This window comes from Neoarius graeffei, chromosome 18 (assembly GCF_027579695.1).
Source record: "Neoarius graeffei isolate fNeoGra1 chromosome 18, fNeoGra1.pri, whole genome shotgun sequence".
NCBI classification, from domain to species: Eukaryota; Metazoa; Chordata; class Actinopteri; order Siluriformes; family Ariidae; genus Neoarius; species Neoarius graeffei.
The window spans coordinates 57,745,147-57,759,461 of NC_083586.1; the positions used below are offsets into that span (position 1 = coordinate 57,745,147).

Consider the following 14,315-nt stretch of genomic DNA (forward strand, 5'->3'; position numbering starts at 1 on the left):
CATGGCACCCAAGCCACGACACCCCCAGTAGATGGGTGTTTAGATTATATTCCTATACTGTTCAATGAGTATAACCACTGAGGGAGAGAGCACGACATGTATACACTATTATTTTAGAATCATAACACTCTACTTAATTAGTGTGCTTGCTCAAGCACACAGCAGCCGAAGGCAAGCACACTATTGTTCTTCTTAAGTTTACTTATTCTGCCTTATTCCGACACGTTTTTTTGGATCCACTCCTCCTCCTAGGGCGTTCAGGATAGAGACACCGTTCCAACTCTGAGACGTCTGGCCCGAAGTGGTGTAGTGTGCTTGTATACAGCTTTTGGATCAACGCGCCCATTCTCTTGTTCTTGTCATTTTTCTTTTGGTTTTTTCCCATAGAGAATGAATAGGGCTCATGAATCGAATCGTCCTACTCGGATACGCTCCATCGCAGATGCACCAAACCTCATATGATACTTCAGGCCAACTCCCCTGACACATACATGCAATCGGTTCTGACCCGCACTCATATTTTTCCTTTCTTTTTGCTCATCCCTTTTTCCTCCATAGGCTTGCATTGATTTTTGGCCCCATTGAAAATGAATGCTGTTTCAGGAGAAAAACGTTCACTCTCCATCAATTTTTTTAACCAAGTGACCAAACTTCAAGAAACTTCACTTGATGCCTCAGGCCAAGTCCCCGCACAGATCCATCCCCTCATCTGAGACCTGCACTCGTCTTTTCCTTGGTTTTCACGCATCTCTTTTTACCTCCATAGGCTTCCATTGATTTTTGGCCCCATTCAAATGAATGGAGTTTTGCTCAGTAACACTTCACCACACATCCACCAAACTTCATACGGCACCTCAGGCCAAATCACCATCACACACATGATATCGATTCTGACCCGCACTCGTCTTTGTCTTGCCTTTCATCCATCCATTTTTTCTCCATTTTGCCGCTAATCAATGGAAGCTTGACTGAGTCGTTCCTCCCTTCCCCCATAGGTGATGATGCATTTGGCAAGGATCTGCTCATTTGAGACTTTGACAGCAAATCAACTTCAACTCAATGGCCACTTGATTAGAAATACTTACACGCATACACGATAGCAATTAACATATAAGCATTCACGTGTTCATTTGCTAGTTGATAGCATGTTACCCATTACGATTTCATGCCTGCTGTTAGCTCGCAAGTTGTTAGCATGTTCACCATTAACATGTTATCATGAGAGCTGTTAACATGTTAGGATTAGCATGGTAGCATGCAGAGTTCACATGTTTGCTGTTAGCGAGTTCGCCGGAGCATGTTAGCATGCTAACTGTTAGCATGTTAGCTGTTAGCATGTCACCCTCAGCGTGTTGGCATGCTAAAAGTTAACATACTAGCCATTAGCATGTTAGCCTGTTAGCTGTTAGCATATTAGCCTTAAAGTGTTAGAATTTTAACAAATAGCATGTTAATCATTAACATGTTAGAATGCTAGCTGTTAGCATGTTAGCTATTAGCATGTTAGCATTAACATGTTAACATGCTAGCTTTTAGCATGTTAGTATGCTAACTGTTAGCATGCTAGTTGTTAGTATGTTGGCATTAGCATGTTGGCATGCTAGCTTTTAGCATGCTAGCATGATAGCTGTTCTGCTACAGCTCAGCAAGCACACTTTGCATTTTCTCTGCAGAAATGCAGTCTAGTTAAAACTATACCGCCTTTCAGATTTTTTCAAGTGTAGGTCATAAAAAGAATTTTCCCCGACACCTGATTATTTTTCTTTAGTGGACCGAAAGCTAGAATTTGAATCACAGACTTCCAATTTTATTAGTTTTTTAAAATAGAACAATTAATGAATTTATGTCCACGTGGCCCTAAATTCTCCGCTATTTTTTCCTGCTTCACCATGACTCAATACAAGATACTACGCCATGCATCACTTCATGTGGTGGGCTTTCCCTGTTCGCGCAAGGCATTATGGGATACAAATTTGAAACAGGAGAGAAAAATGGAGGACATGAGTGTGCAAATGAAATGTGAAAGACTGACTACAGTAACGGAAAGTGAGAAGAAAAGACGTTATGTTATATACGAAGGAAAGGAAATGCAGGACCAAACTAATAAATATCGGCGCTCAGCAAGCACCTCGGTGTGATCAGCTGTTCGTTTAGTGACAGAATGATGGAACTGTCAGTGCATGCTCAAAGGTAAACCTGCGCATGCGCATGCGCACACGCGATGTGCACTTCGCGATTTCATGCACATTATTTGCTTTAATCCCCTCAAATTAAATAACTTCCCAGCCACAGAATGGCCTGATATTTTGTGTGATATTACAGAAATAAACATACATCACAATGACCACGTTTCAGAGGGAACTAAATTTCACCGATTTTATGAAATCGAAAGGCCATCTAGCTTTAATATGAAGTAGATCATAAATTTAACTTTTTTTTTTTAATTAAATAACTTCCCAGCCACAGAATGGCCTGATATTTTCTGAGATATTTTCTCTCCTATTTCAAATTTATATCCCACAGTGCCTTGCATGAACGGGGGAAAGCCCACCACGGGATGTGATGCATGGCGTAGTATCTTGTATTGGGTCATGATAAAGCAGGAAAAAATAGTGGAGAATTTAGGGCCATGTGGAAATAAATTCATTAATTGTTCTATTAGAAAAAGATGAATAAAATTTGAAGTCTGTGATTTGAATTTGGTAGCTTTCGGTCCACTAGACAAAAATAATCGGGTGCTTGGGGAAATTCTTTTTATGACCTACACTTGAAAAATCTGAAAGGCAGTCTAGCTTTAATCGTGAAATTCAGAGCATTTCCACACTCACAATGAGACGAGAACTCACAGGATTGGGACTAAACAGCTGTGTGTCCATAAGAGAACCACTTGTTAGTGAGACTAATCAGGAGATTTGCTCGGGAGCATAAAGATTGGACTCTGGAGCAACGGAAAAAGGTCATGTGGTCTGATGAGTCCAGATTGATCCTGTTCCTGAGCGATAGGTGCCGGATAAAGCCGTGTCAGTGCGATGAAGAGTTTTGAAACCTGATTGAAACGGTTCAAGCATCTCAGACAAATTGCAAAAGGGTAGCAATTATAACAACACTACTGTCTCTGGGTTTTTTTTTAAACAAATGGCAGTTTAGAGATGGGATAATTTTATTATTCAGAAACTTCACACCAAGGTTGGGTTGTTGTTGGTTTTTTTGAGCAAAGGCTGTTGAAATTGATTAAAAATAGCTGTGGTGATCAAGTCGTCAGACAGACAGAAAAAAAAGGGAGGAGAGTGTAAACAGTGTTCTAAGGATTTCAATTTGTCTCAGTGAAAAACTTCAAAATATTTCTCACTGATATCAGTAGGTCATGTCAAGTTTATTTCTATAGCGCTTTTAACAACAGACATTATCGCAAAGCAGCTTTACAGAAAATTAAAGACTTTAAACATGAGCTAATTTTATCCCTAATTTATCCCTGATACATTGACTGTGGGGACAGTGGTAAGGAAAAACTCTCTCAGATGACACAAGGAAGAAACCTCAAGAGGAACCAGACTCAAAAGGGAACCCATCCTCATTTGGGTGATAACAGATAGCGTGATTATAAATAACTCGCTTTTGTAACAGTATCTGATAGAGTCACAAAGTACAACTGTGTAATAACCAGGAAATTCATTATAGTTTGACCATGAAGTCAGTTTTTGTTGAACTTAAAAACTGTGCATTGATGGAAACTTGAGTGCAAAACTGTTCATGATGACTAGAGTCCTAAAGTTAGGAAGTCAACTGTAGTCCTCAGACATAAAAGCATTACTGTAAGTGTCTAGAACCATCTTCCAAGTGCGACATATAGGGCCGTCCTCCACAGGAGCAACAAGATGAGACTCCAGCCAGAAGTAGGGCGTCAGGATGGATCAGGAAGGTCCGAGGAGCACAAGAGGTCAGGATCACTGGTGTCTCAGGATCGACATGTAACTCAGAGTGACAGACAACAGACAGTAGATGCTTGAGCATCACGAGAGACACAGGGATTGATGACGGAATGTGAATGGTGTCGAACAAAATTTTCAGTGTATGGAAGTGTTTATTGATTATATCCGAGAAATAATTAGGTCTCGCTTTTTTGGATGGTGTCTGATAATTACCAAAAACATTGAAAAAGCAAAACAAAACATGAAATATTGGTAGTGATGCATGTGTAATGTCTAATTGCCCCAAATAGTATATATCATCAAGCAAAATGCATCTGGAGCAGTGAGCGATGAACTAATGTTTATACAGATAGACAACATAATCAAGTCTCTTTAATCTAATCCGCAAAGGGTGGGTGTGGCTGCAGGCTTTCATACCAGCCAAATAGATAAATGGCACACTGGATGGTTGATAGAAGACCAAGATGAACTGATTAAACAAGTGGGAATGAGGTTTGGTATCTGCTATTTGTGATCATCGTGGACTGTTTGACAGATGAAATAAGAAAGGATTCACCTTGGGATATGATGTACGCAGATGATGTCCTATGTAGAGAGTCGAGGGATGAATTGAAAGAAAATCCTGAGGATTGGACGAGAGCCTTGGAAATGAGAGGCATGAAGGTCAGCAGGACAAAAACTGAATACCTCCAAATAAGCAACAGTCAGCAGCAGAATGGTACAATTACACTACTTAGAGAAGAGGTACCAAAAGTAATGGAGTTTAAGTACTTGGGGTCAACTGTACAAGAAGACGGAGGAAGCAATAGAGAAGTGGCCAAAAGGATCCAGGCTGGTTGGAACAGCTGGAGAAAAGTGACTGGCATCATGTGCAGCAAAAAGGTAGCCCCAAAAGTCAAAGGGAAACTCTACAAAACTGTCATCAGGCCAGCACTGCTATATGGAATGGAGGCAGTGGCAGTCACCAAGGCACAAGAGAAGCAGATGGATGTGGCGGAGATGAAGATGCTGTGATTCTCTCTTGGTCTGACTAAACTGGACAAGGTACGGAATGAAGTGGTAAGACAAAAGTTAGGAGTGGGGCCTTTGAGTGGAGAACTCATGGAAACAAGGCTAAGAATGCATGGACATGTGTTAAGGAGAGACCCTGGGTATGTTGGTAAAAGAGTTCGAGAGATGTCCATCGGAAGGAGAAGGAGACCAAAACAATGTCTACAAGACTGTTAAGGAAGATATGAAAGCTGCTGGAGTGACGGAGGAAATGGCAACTGACAGAAGGTATTGGAGGGCACGGATTAGCACCGGTGACCCCACACTATGTGGGAAATAGCCTGAAGAAGAAGAAGAAGAAGAAGAATGAGGTTTGGTATCGTGGCTGGTTGGAATGAAAGCCTGCAGCCACACAGGCCCTTTGCGGATACGACCAAAGACCCCTGGTAGAACTGAAGGACAGATGTCCTACTTAGCTTGATAACTCCATGTTTTTTCCACAATAAATATTTACCCTGTCCACTAATCTGGTCTCTGAAAGCTCCTCGAACATCTGCTTGTAATGGCCATGCAATTCCTACACACACACACACACACACACACACATTTTGATTATCCCTCAAACAGTTGACTCCACATACTCTTTCATCATCAGTGCCCCTGGTCACCACTGATTAACAGATATCTGAGCCATCTCTCCATCCCCCTTCTCTTCCTCCTCCTCATCTTTTCACTCTCCCTTAAAAGTAGGCCAGATGCAAATCCCTGACAGATGATTCTGTCTATTTTTTTTTCCTCGCGACAGCTTTAGTTGACTGGTGGCCTGAAAACTCTCGATGTGCATGTGGTAGCACGTGAGAGAGTGCTTACATGCATACAAGCTTAATTTCTTCACTCTCTCCATCTCCAAAAGCCTTCTCTCTTAAATCCCTGCTTGGTCTTCAGAGACTCTGCAGCTCTTTTCCTTTGAAGAGTTATTTTTCTTTATTTGGTCCTGATTGTTTTTTTTTTTTAATTATTACAATTATTCAGAGGAAGAATGCGAAAGTTTCCAGAGAGCAGCTGGATGAAATTTGGTCCTGCTGGGAGAGGCTCGTATGACTGGATGGCAGGATCTTCGTCACCACCTCCTGAGGAAAAGCAGCTGCAGGTAAACAACACGCATAATCGCTTCATAAAAACAAGAGCACATAAATCTAAATCTACAATTCCCCTTCTTTAAAAAGAGGAAGAAGAAAATATTCAAATAATTATCGTTGGCATTTTGTTTTCATCATTATTACATCCCTGTTTGTGTTCCCTTCTTGATTTTGCCTCTTGATATGACAACAATAAAGAATGACAAACCCACAAAAAAGACAGGAAATGGAGTGAGTAGAAAATCACATCATTATATACAAAAGCTGACAAGTGTAGGAGCTGGAGTTTTCATTTTATCATTAAAGATGTAAAGAGGAAAAGGAGAAAAAAAATTACAACTTGTGCTTCAGTGGTTGATATATCTGTGAAGGTTCTCAGTCGTCCAGGTCATCTGGTCAGCTTTTGGTCCTGAGGATAAATACCTGGAACTCTGCACTAGTCAGACAGAACTGAAGAAGCCTTTCGGATGAGAGGTGAAACGTCTTTGAGGATTTCAAGCAAGTCCAGTTGCCTTCTTTAGCACCTACGGCTCAGTGGTTGAGTGTGAATGAAGGGACTGACTTTTGTAAAATTGGTGACCAAATTGGGGTTTAGCTGTGAACTTCTCTGTTGATCTTTTAAAAGGTTAAGCCAACGTTCTGTGGATATTTTGCTTCTGTCTTTCTAGATAATTGTAATAGGGTTGGGTTTTTTCTGAAGTTCTATCTATCTATCCATCTATCTATCTATCTATGACTGTCTGTCTATCCATCTATCTATCTGTCTGTCCATCTATCTGTCCATCTATCTACAGTGCTCGGCGTAAATGAGTACACCCCCTTTGAAAAGTAACATTTTAAACAATATCTCAGTGAACACAGACAATTTCCAAAATGTTGACAAGACAAAGTTTAATAGAACATCTGTTTAACTTATAACGTGAAAGTAAGGTTAATAATATAACTTAGAGGACACATTTTTCAGTTTTACTCAAATTAGGGTGGTGCAAAAATGAGTACACCCCACAACAAAAACTACTCCATCTAGTACTTTGTATGGCCTCCATGATTTTTAATGACAGCACCAAGTCTTCTAGGCATGGAATGAACAAGTTGGCGACATTTTGCAACATCAATCTTTTTCCATTCTTCAACAACGACCTCTTTTAGTGACTGGATGCTGGATGGAGAGTGATGCTCAACTTGTCTCTTCAGAATTCCCCATAGGTGTTCGATTGGGTTCAGATCAGGAGACGTACTTGGCCACTGAATTACTTTCACCCTGTTCTTCTTCAGAAATCCAACAGTGGCCTTAGATGTGTGTTTAGGATCATTGTCATGACGACCAAGGGCATGGAGTGATGGTAGCATCTTCTCTTTCAGTATAGAGCAATACATCTGTGAATTCATGATGCCATCAATGAAATGCAGCTCCCCGACACCAGCAGCACTCATGCAGCCCCACATAAGGACACTGCCACCACCATGTTTCACTGTAGGCACCATGCAGTTTTCTTTGTATTCCTCACCTTTGCGACACCATACAGTTTTGAAGCCATCAGTTCCAAAAACATTTATCTTGGTCTCATCACTCCAGAGTATAGAGTCCCAGTAGTCTTCATCTTTGTCAGCATGGGCCCTGGCAAACTCTAGGTGGGCTTTTTTGTGCCTGGGCTTTAGGAGAGGCTTCTTTCGTGTATGGTATCCATGCATGCCATTCCTCTGCGGTGTACGTCATATTGTGTCACGGGAAATAGTCACCCCAGTTTGGCTTTCTACTTCTTTAGATAACTGCAGTGAACTTGCATGCCGATTTTCTTCAACCCTTCTCATCAGAAGACTCTCCTGTCAAGGTGTTAACTTCCGTGGACGACCTGGACGTCTCTGTGAGATGGTTGCAGTTCCATCTTTCTTAAATTTTTGTACCACTTTTGCTACAGTATTCTGACTGATAAGTAAAGCTTTGCTGATCTTCTTGTAGCCTTCACCTTTGTGCTGGAAAGAAATTATTTTCTTTGGGGAATTCTGAAGAGACAAGTTGAGCATCACTCTCCATCCAGCATCCAGTCACTAAAAGAGGTCGTTGTTAAAGAATGGAAAAAGATTGATGTTGCAAAATGTCACCAACTTGTTCATTCCATGCCTAGAAGACTTGGTGCTGTCATTAAAAATCATGGAGGCCATACAAAGTACTAGATGGAGTAGTTTTTGTTGTGGGGTGTACTCATTTTTGCACCACCCTAATTTGAGTAAAACTGAAAAATGTGTAATCTAAGTTATATTATTAACCTTACTTTCACGTTATAAGTTAAACAGATGTTATGTTAAACTTTGTCTTGTCAACATTTTGGAAATTGTTTGTGTTCATTGAGATATTGTTTAAAATGTTACTTTTCAAAGGGGGTGGACTCATTTACGCTGAGCACTCCCTCGTCCCTCCCTCCTTCTGTCTGTCTGTCCGTCTGTCCGTCCCTGTCTATGTCTATCCATCTGTCCATCTATCTGTCTGTCTGTCCATCCGTCCATCTATGACTGTCTGTCTATCCATCCATCTATGACTGTCTGTCTATCCATCCATCTATGACTGTCTGTCTATCTGTCTATCCATCTGTCTGTCCATCTATCTGACTCTCTGTCATCTGTCTGTCCGTCCATCCATCCATCCATCCATGACTGTCTAGCTATCTGACTGTCTGTCTGTCTGTCTGTCTGTCTATCTATGACTGTCTACCTATCTGTCTGTCTGTCCATCTGTCTAGCTATCTATCGCATTGGCATTGTTAGCTTTTACAAAATGACACTGAAAACTTTATTTTAAATTTAAAGAATCCATTTTTATCCATCTGAGAAGCCTAAAATGAAAAAAATATAAAATGTTTCCAACAGCCTGTATAATACCTGCTCCATTAACTGTTGTTTACGGAGTACTGTATTTAGTTTGGGTGGTGTAGTGATTAGCACTGTTGCCTCAGGGCAAGAAGATTTTGGGTTCAAGCCCAGTAGCTGACGGGGGCCTTTCTGTGTGGAGTTTGAATGTTCTTCCCGTGTCTGTATGGGTTTCCTCCAGGTGCTCTGGTTCGGTAAAGTACCCAGACACTGGGTTTGTACAAGACAGTACATAATCGTGCCGGTCTCAAGTCTGGATAGATTTGAAGGCCCAGTGTGAGATTAGCTTGAGCTAAACTGGTTATTAACCTTCTGAAAATAAAGTCTATAATAGTTTCATTTTGCATCATCAAGTCCTGCTTACACCTGTTATTCCAGACACAAATAAGTATCATTGTAGTTACACTGATTTATATTCTGACATGTTTGGGACATCTCAGGTTATATTATCACTTCACAGTGTTGGGTTGATCTCATTCTTTTTTTTTTTAATCAACTGAGTTTTAGGCATTGACTGTTACTTTGACCTACAAGAAGATGGCAGTTCATTGGTATTTCACTGAGGTTCTGTTGAACAGGTGAACCCATTTGTCAGGAGCTGCATGTGTGAGAAGATATATTATATGATATAATATTTATTCGGAGGGACGGAGTGGTGGGAGCTGAGTACATGCTGAACTCACTCTGAATGCTAGTTAACCCAAAGAGCGTTTGTTATTATCGAAGTTTGGCAGGGGATATAGAAATGGGTTCTGTCTGTCCATCGGTCCGGCTGTCTGTTCAGTCATGTTTTCATTTCAGGGCCATATCTTTAAAACTACTGAAAATATCTTCATGAAACGTTATATACATATCAAGTAACATGTGACCTGGTGACTTTTGCCATATTGGATCTCATCTCATTATCTCTAGCCGCTTTATCCTTCTACAGGGTCGCAGGCAAGCTGGAGCCTATCCCAGCTGACTACGGAGGAAAGGCGGGGTACACCCTGGACAAGTCGCCAGGTCATCACAGGGCTGACACATAGACACAGACAACCATTCACACTCACATTCACACCTACGGTCAATTTAGAGTCACCAGTTAACCTAACCTGCATGTCTTTGGACTGTGGGGGAAACCGGAGCACCCGGAGGAAACCCATGCGGACACGGGGAGAACATGCAAACTCTGCACAGAAAGGCCCTTGCCGGCCACGGGGCTCGAACCCAGACCTTCTTGCTGTGAGGCGACAGCGCTAACCACTACACCACTGTGCCACCCCGCCATTTTGGATTTTTGGAAAAAAATATTTCAAATTTTTACATAAAAATAAATTTTGACTTGGTTTCTAAGAGCAATATTAGTTTCCGGAGCATATATCCAAAACTATTCATGATACGGATTTGAAACTTGGTATACATGTTAACAAGATGACGTAGATGTACCTTTTCATACTAAGAAATTTGAGAAGTTTTAATTTTTCATGTTTCCATGGAAATAATTTCAGACTTAGTCTCTCAGGTTAGTCTTGGGATAGGTTTTGTTTCCGGAGCAGAACTTGAAAACTATGAGTGGTATGGTCTTGAAAGTTGGTATATGTGTTGATTAAGTAATGTATATGTGCCTTTTGATACTAAGAAATGTGAGAAATTTTCATTTTTAGCTCACCTGAACCAAAGATCCGGTGGGTTTATGCCATGGGCTGCTGAGGTCAGTGTAAAGAGGTAGGGTTGGTTTCCTGCAGCAGAACTTGAAAAACGTGACCAATAAATATCTTGAAACTTGGTATATAGTTGGTATATAGGGTGGGGGATATAGATGACTCTGTCTTCTTGTTAATCTCCAATACAAATGCTAGTTATACACTCAGGGACCACTTTGATTTATTTATTTTTTTAATGTAGAAGACATTTTGGCTATTTATTAGTGAAAAAGAGACTTGATTTATGTTTCCACCACTCTAGGTTATGCTAAACAGACCCACATTGAAAGCCATGGCATTATAACATTGCTGCCAGCATAATAATAATAATAATAATAATAATAAATATCATAATAATATCATAATAATTTGCACAAGAGATCATATTTTAAAAGTTACAACTGTTAAAGGAAGTTTGTTGGTTCTGGGTTGTGCCAGAGTGTCACTGTATGACCATGAACTGAGATCCTGAACTCTGTGCTTGGTTCATTTCATACCTCATTTATAAAAGTCACTTTAGTAAAGTGTTAGCCAAATATTAACGCATGCCTACAGATTAAAGCTATGTTAGATATGTTGCTCTTCTTGGTCCTGGCCATGATTGTAGTGGCATATATACACATGATTTATCAACTCTTTTCCTTATTCTATCTACTTTCATTTGGGAAAAACAGGCCTGATGAGAGGTCATCTGATGAGACCACTAACCAAAGGGATTTCAAAGGATTAGAGTCTAATCTAGCTGAAATGCAGCATTATCTGATTAACATCAATGCAGACTGAGATATGCCTTGATTGATCCTGAAGATTGAGGCAGAATTACTGAATGAAATAGTATTTTAAGATTCAAATTTGCATGTTTCTGCTTTTGAAAACATCAGATATTCAATGTACATGGACAGCACGGTGGTGTAGTGATCATCACTGTTACCTCACAGCAAGAAGGTTCTGGGTTCAAACCTGGTGGCCAATGAGGGCCTTTCTGTGTGGAGTTTGCATGTTCTTCTCGTGTCTGCATAGGTTTCCTCCGGGACCTCCGGTTTCCTCCACAGTCCAAAGACATGCAGGTTAGGTTAATTGGTGGCTCTAAATTGCCCATGTGTGTAAATGGTTGGTTGTCTGGGAACCCAGACACTATTTGGTGCCGGTCCCAAGCCTGGAAAAATGGGAGGATTGCAGCAAGAAGGGCATCTGATGTAAAACTATGCTCCAATTAATAGGACATGGCAGTGACGCCATACACATAAGTGGGACAAGCTGGAAGAAGAAGATATTCAATGTCCATAAAAACTCCCTAGTGGAAGTTTTATCAGGATTTAAGAGGTATTTCTTACAAACAATAAACATTTTTGCCAAATGCTAGATGATCTGGTGACTTGTCCAGGGTGTACCCCGCCTTTCACCCATAGTCAGCTGGGATAGGCTCCAGCTTGCCCGTGATCCTGCACAGGATAAGCGGTAACAGATAATGGATGAATGGAGTTAATCTTATGCTAGAAATTCCATCCATCCTGCTGTCTATCCATCCATTTTCTATACCGCTTATCCTCGGTGTGATCCACTTATCCATCAGGGTTTCAAGGGAAGCTGGAGCTGAGTTCGGGCAAGAAGCGAGGTTCACCTTGGGCAGGTCATCAATCTAATGCAGGGCTAACACAGAGAAAAACAATTATTCACACCTATGGGCAACTTAGAGTATACGTTATCGGCATGTCTTTGGACTGTGGGAGGAAACCAAAGCACCCAGAGGAAACCCACACAGGCACAAGGAGAAACTCCATGTAGAAAGGCCCAGGCTTGTAGTACTTGAGTCTGACTTGTGCCCTAATTTTAAGGACTCGTGACTTGACTTGGACTTGAGCACTGATGACTTGGACTCATGCGTTAACTGCATTCGGACTTGTAAATTGGAGACGAGTACTCGGATTTTTTCTTTATTTTTTGTAACATGCCATAATAATTCGCCTTAAGATATTTATATCTACATTAACATTTGTACTATTTTCATGCAAGAGTGTCACACCTGTGCGCCTTGGCACATGCATCAGATAGACTCTCGGGCATGCTCCGGCCAGCGCGCACACCAAACGGACTCTCGGATATGCCATAAACGACTCACACCTGCACAGGATTAAGGCACAATCAGTGTGCCAATTTAAAAACTGTGAAAAACATACTTACTTTGCAAAGTATTGAGTTGCGTTGCTGGCACATTACTGAGTCTTTTTATCTTGTTTGGGTTCCTGATCCCTGATTTCCTGTTTCTTGTCTTTGATCCTGCTGAGTCTACAATAGCCTGTTTGTGTCTCGCTTGACCTATCGCCTGTTTCACTGTTTTACGATTTCGCCTGCCATTCTGGATTGTTTATGTGTCTTCACTTGTATTAATAAACACACCTTCTGCACTTATATCCGTCTCCCAAGCATCTGTGACAGAATACTTCACACTCCCTGACAAATAGAATGCACATTCACCTGTTCATATGTCATGTTCAGGAACAAACTAATGTTAATGGTGCTAAAACAGCCACTGTCAAATGGTGCGGTTGGAGTGTTGGACTCCACTCAGTGGACTCAACTCAAAATTTTCTTTGATGATTTGGACTTGACTTGAACACTGGGGACTCAAGACTGGACTCGGACTCGAGGTTTAGTGACTCAACTACAACACTGGAAAGGCCCCAGTCAGCTACGAGGTTTGACAGCGCTAACCACTGCACCACCGTACTGCCCATGCTATAAATTGATGCACTCGATATCTCGACTCCTCCTTTGTTTTGTCCTTTTCTGGGAACATTCAAAGGAAGGGTCTTTGTCGTACCCTTTATAGTAGGTTGACATACTTTGACAGAGCGCTCAATAACCCCTCTTTAGAAAGCAAAAGCATCCTCAAACATCCCAGGAACCCGTGAGGAATCCTTTTATTAAATATAATTCAACCCTACCTTGTGATGCATGTACTTAAACTAATAACTCTTCATACTCTGCAGGGTTACCACTGGAACGAACTATTAACCGACCAGGATGCAAAGACTGAGATTGTCTTGTACGTTATCCTGCCATTGGTGTTGCTCTTCATCTTCTGCCTGACAGCTTTCCTGATCCATCGGAGATGCTCACGCAACAAGCTCAGTCTGGCCAGCATCATTGCACTGGACCTTCAGGATGCAGACAGCAGTGCTGAGATCCTCGCTTCACTCACAGCCAATGCCGAGCGCCTGAACAGCACCAGCTCAGACACATCCGATGGCGTTTTCCTGATGGTCTACCTTCCACCACCCTATGAGGAAACCCTGACCAAGATAACCCGTGCTGCAAGTCTGACCAGTGGCAAAGATGTTGAATCCATAAAGATGGAAGATCTTGAGGCCAAACTGTGTCCAGAACTCAAATCCAGCGGGCATTACGTGTAACCGAGAGTCGCAAATATTTTTTCATGTAAACAGTGGAACCAGTAATCTGAATGAGAGGTGATGATGCGACAGTTGTTCAGACTTTTAACCGGAGAGTTTTAAGGATTGAAAAAATTTATACTAGATCACTGAATTGTCACCATCATGTAACGTTTCTCTTTTGCATTTATAAAGGAGTAACTCCTCACAGAGTGAAAGAATTATATTTATTTGATGCGTAGCCAAACAAATAGTGGCTAAAGAATAAGATATCGACTTGCACCTTTAACTGATTGACATAACAGCATTGTGAGA

At 41.2% G+C, this 14,315-nt stretch overlaps 1 protein-coding gene across 1 annotated transcript; it reads left to right on the forward strand.

Moving 5' to 3' along the window:
* The first annotated feature begins 5,958 nt into the window (after positions 1-5,958).
* On the forward strand, positions 5,959-14,021 carry LOC132866794 (small integral membrane protein 28-like). Its single transcript, XM_060899572.1, has 2 exons — positions 5,959-6,069; positions 13,599-14,021. The coding sequence occupies exons 1-2, from the start codon at positions 5,959-5,961 to the stop codon at positions 14,019-14,021; spliced, it is 534 nt and encodes a 177-aa protein (XP_060755555.1).
* Positions 14,022-14,315: the final 294 nt, after the last annotated feature.

Excerpts from the sequence above, each read along its gene's own strand:
- LOC132866794 (XM_060899572.1), top strand. The coding sequence starts at position 5,959 with ATGCGAAAGTTTCCAGAGAGCAGCTGGATGAAATTTGGTCCTGCTGGG. Across the intron at positions 6,070-13,598 it reads CTGAGGAAAAGCAGCTGCAG|GGTTACCACTGGAACGAACT; the intron begins GTAAACAACACG and ends CATACTCTGCAG.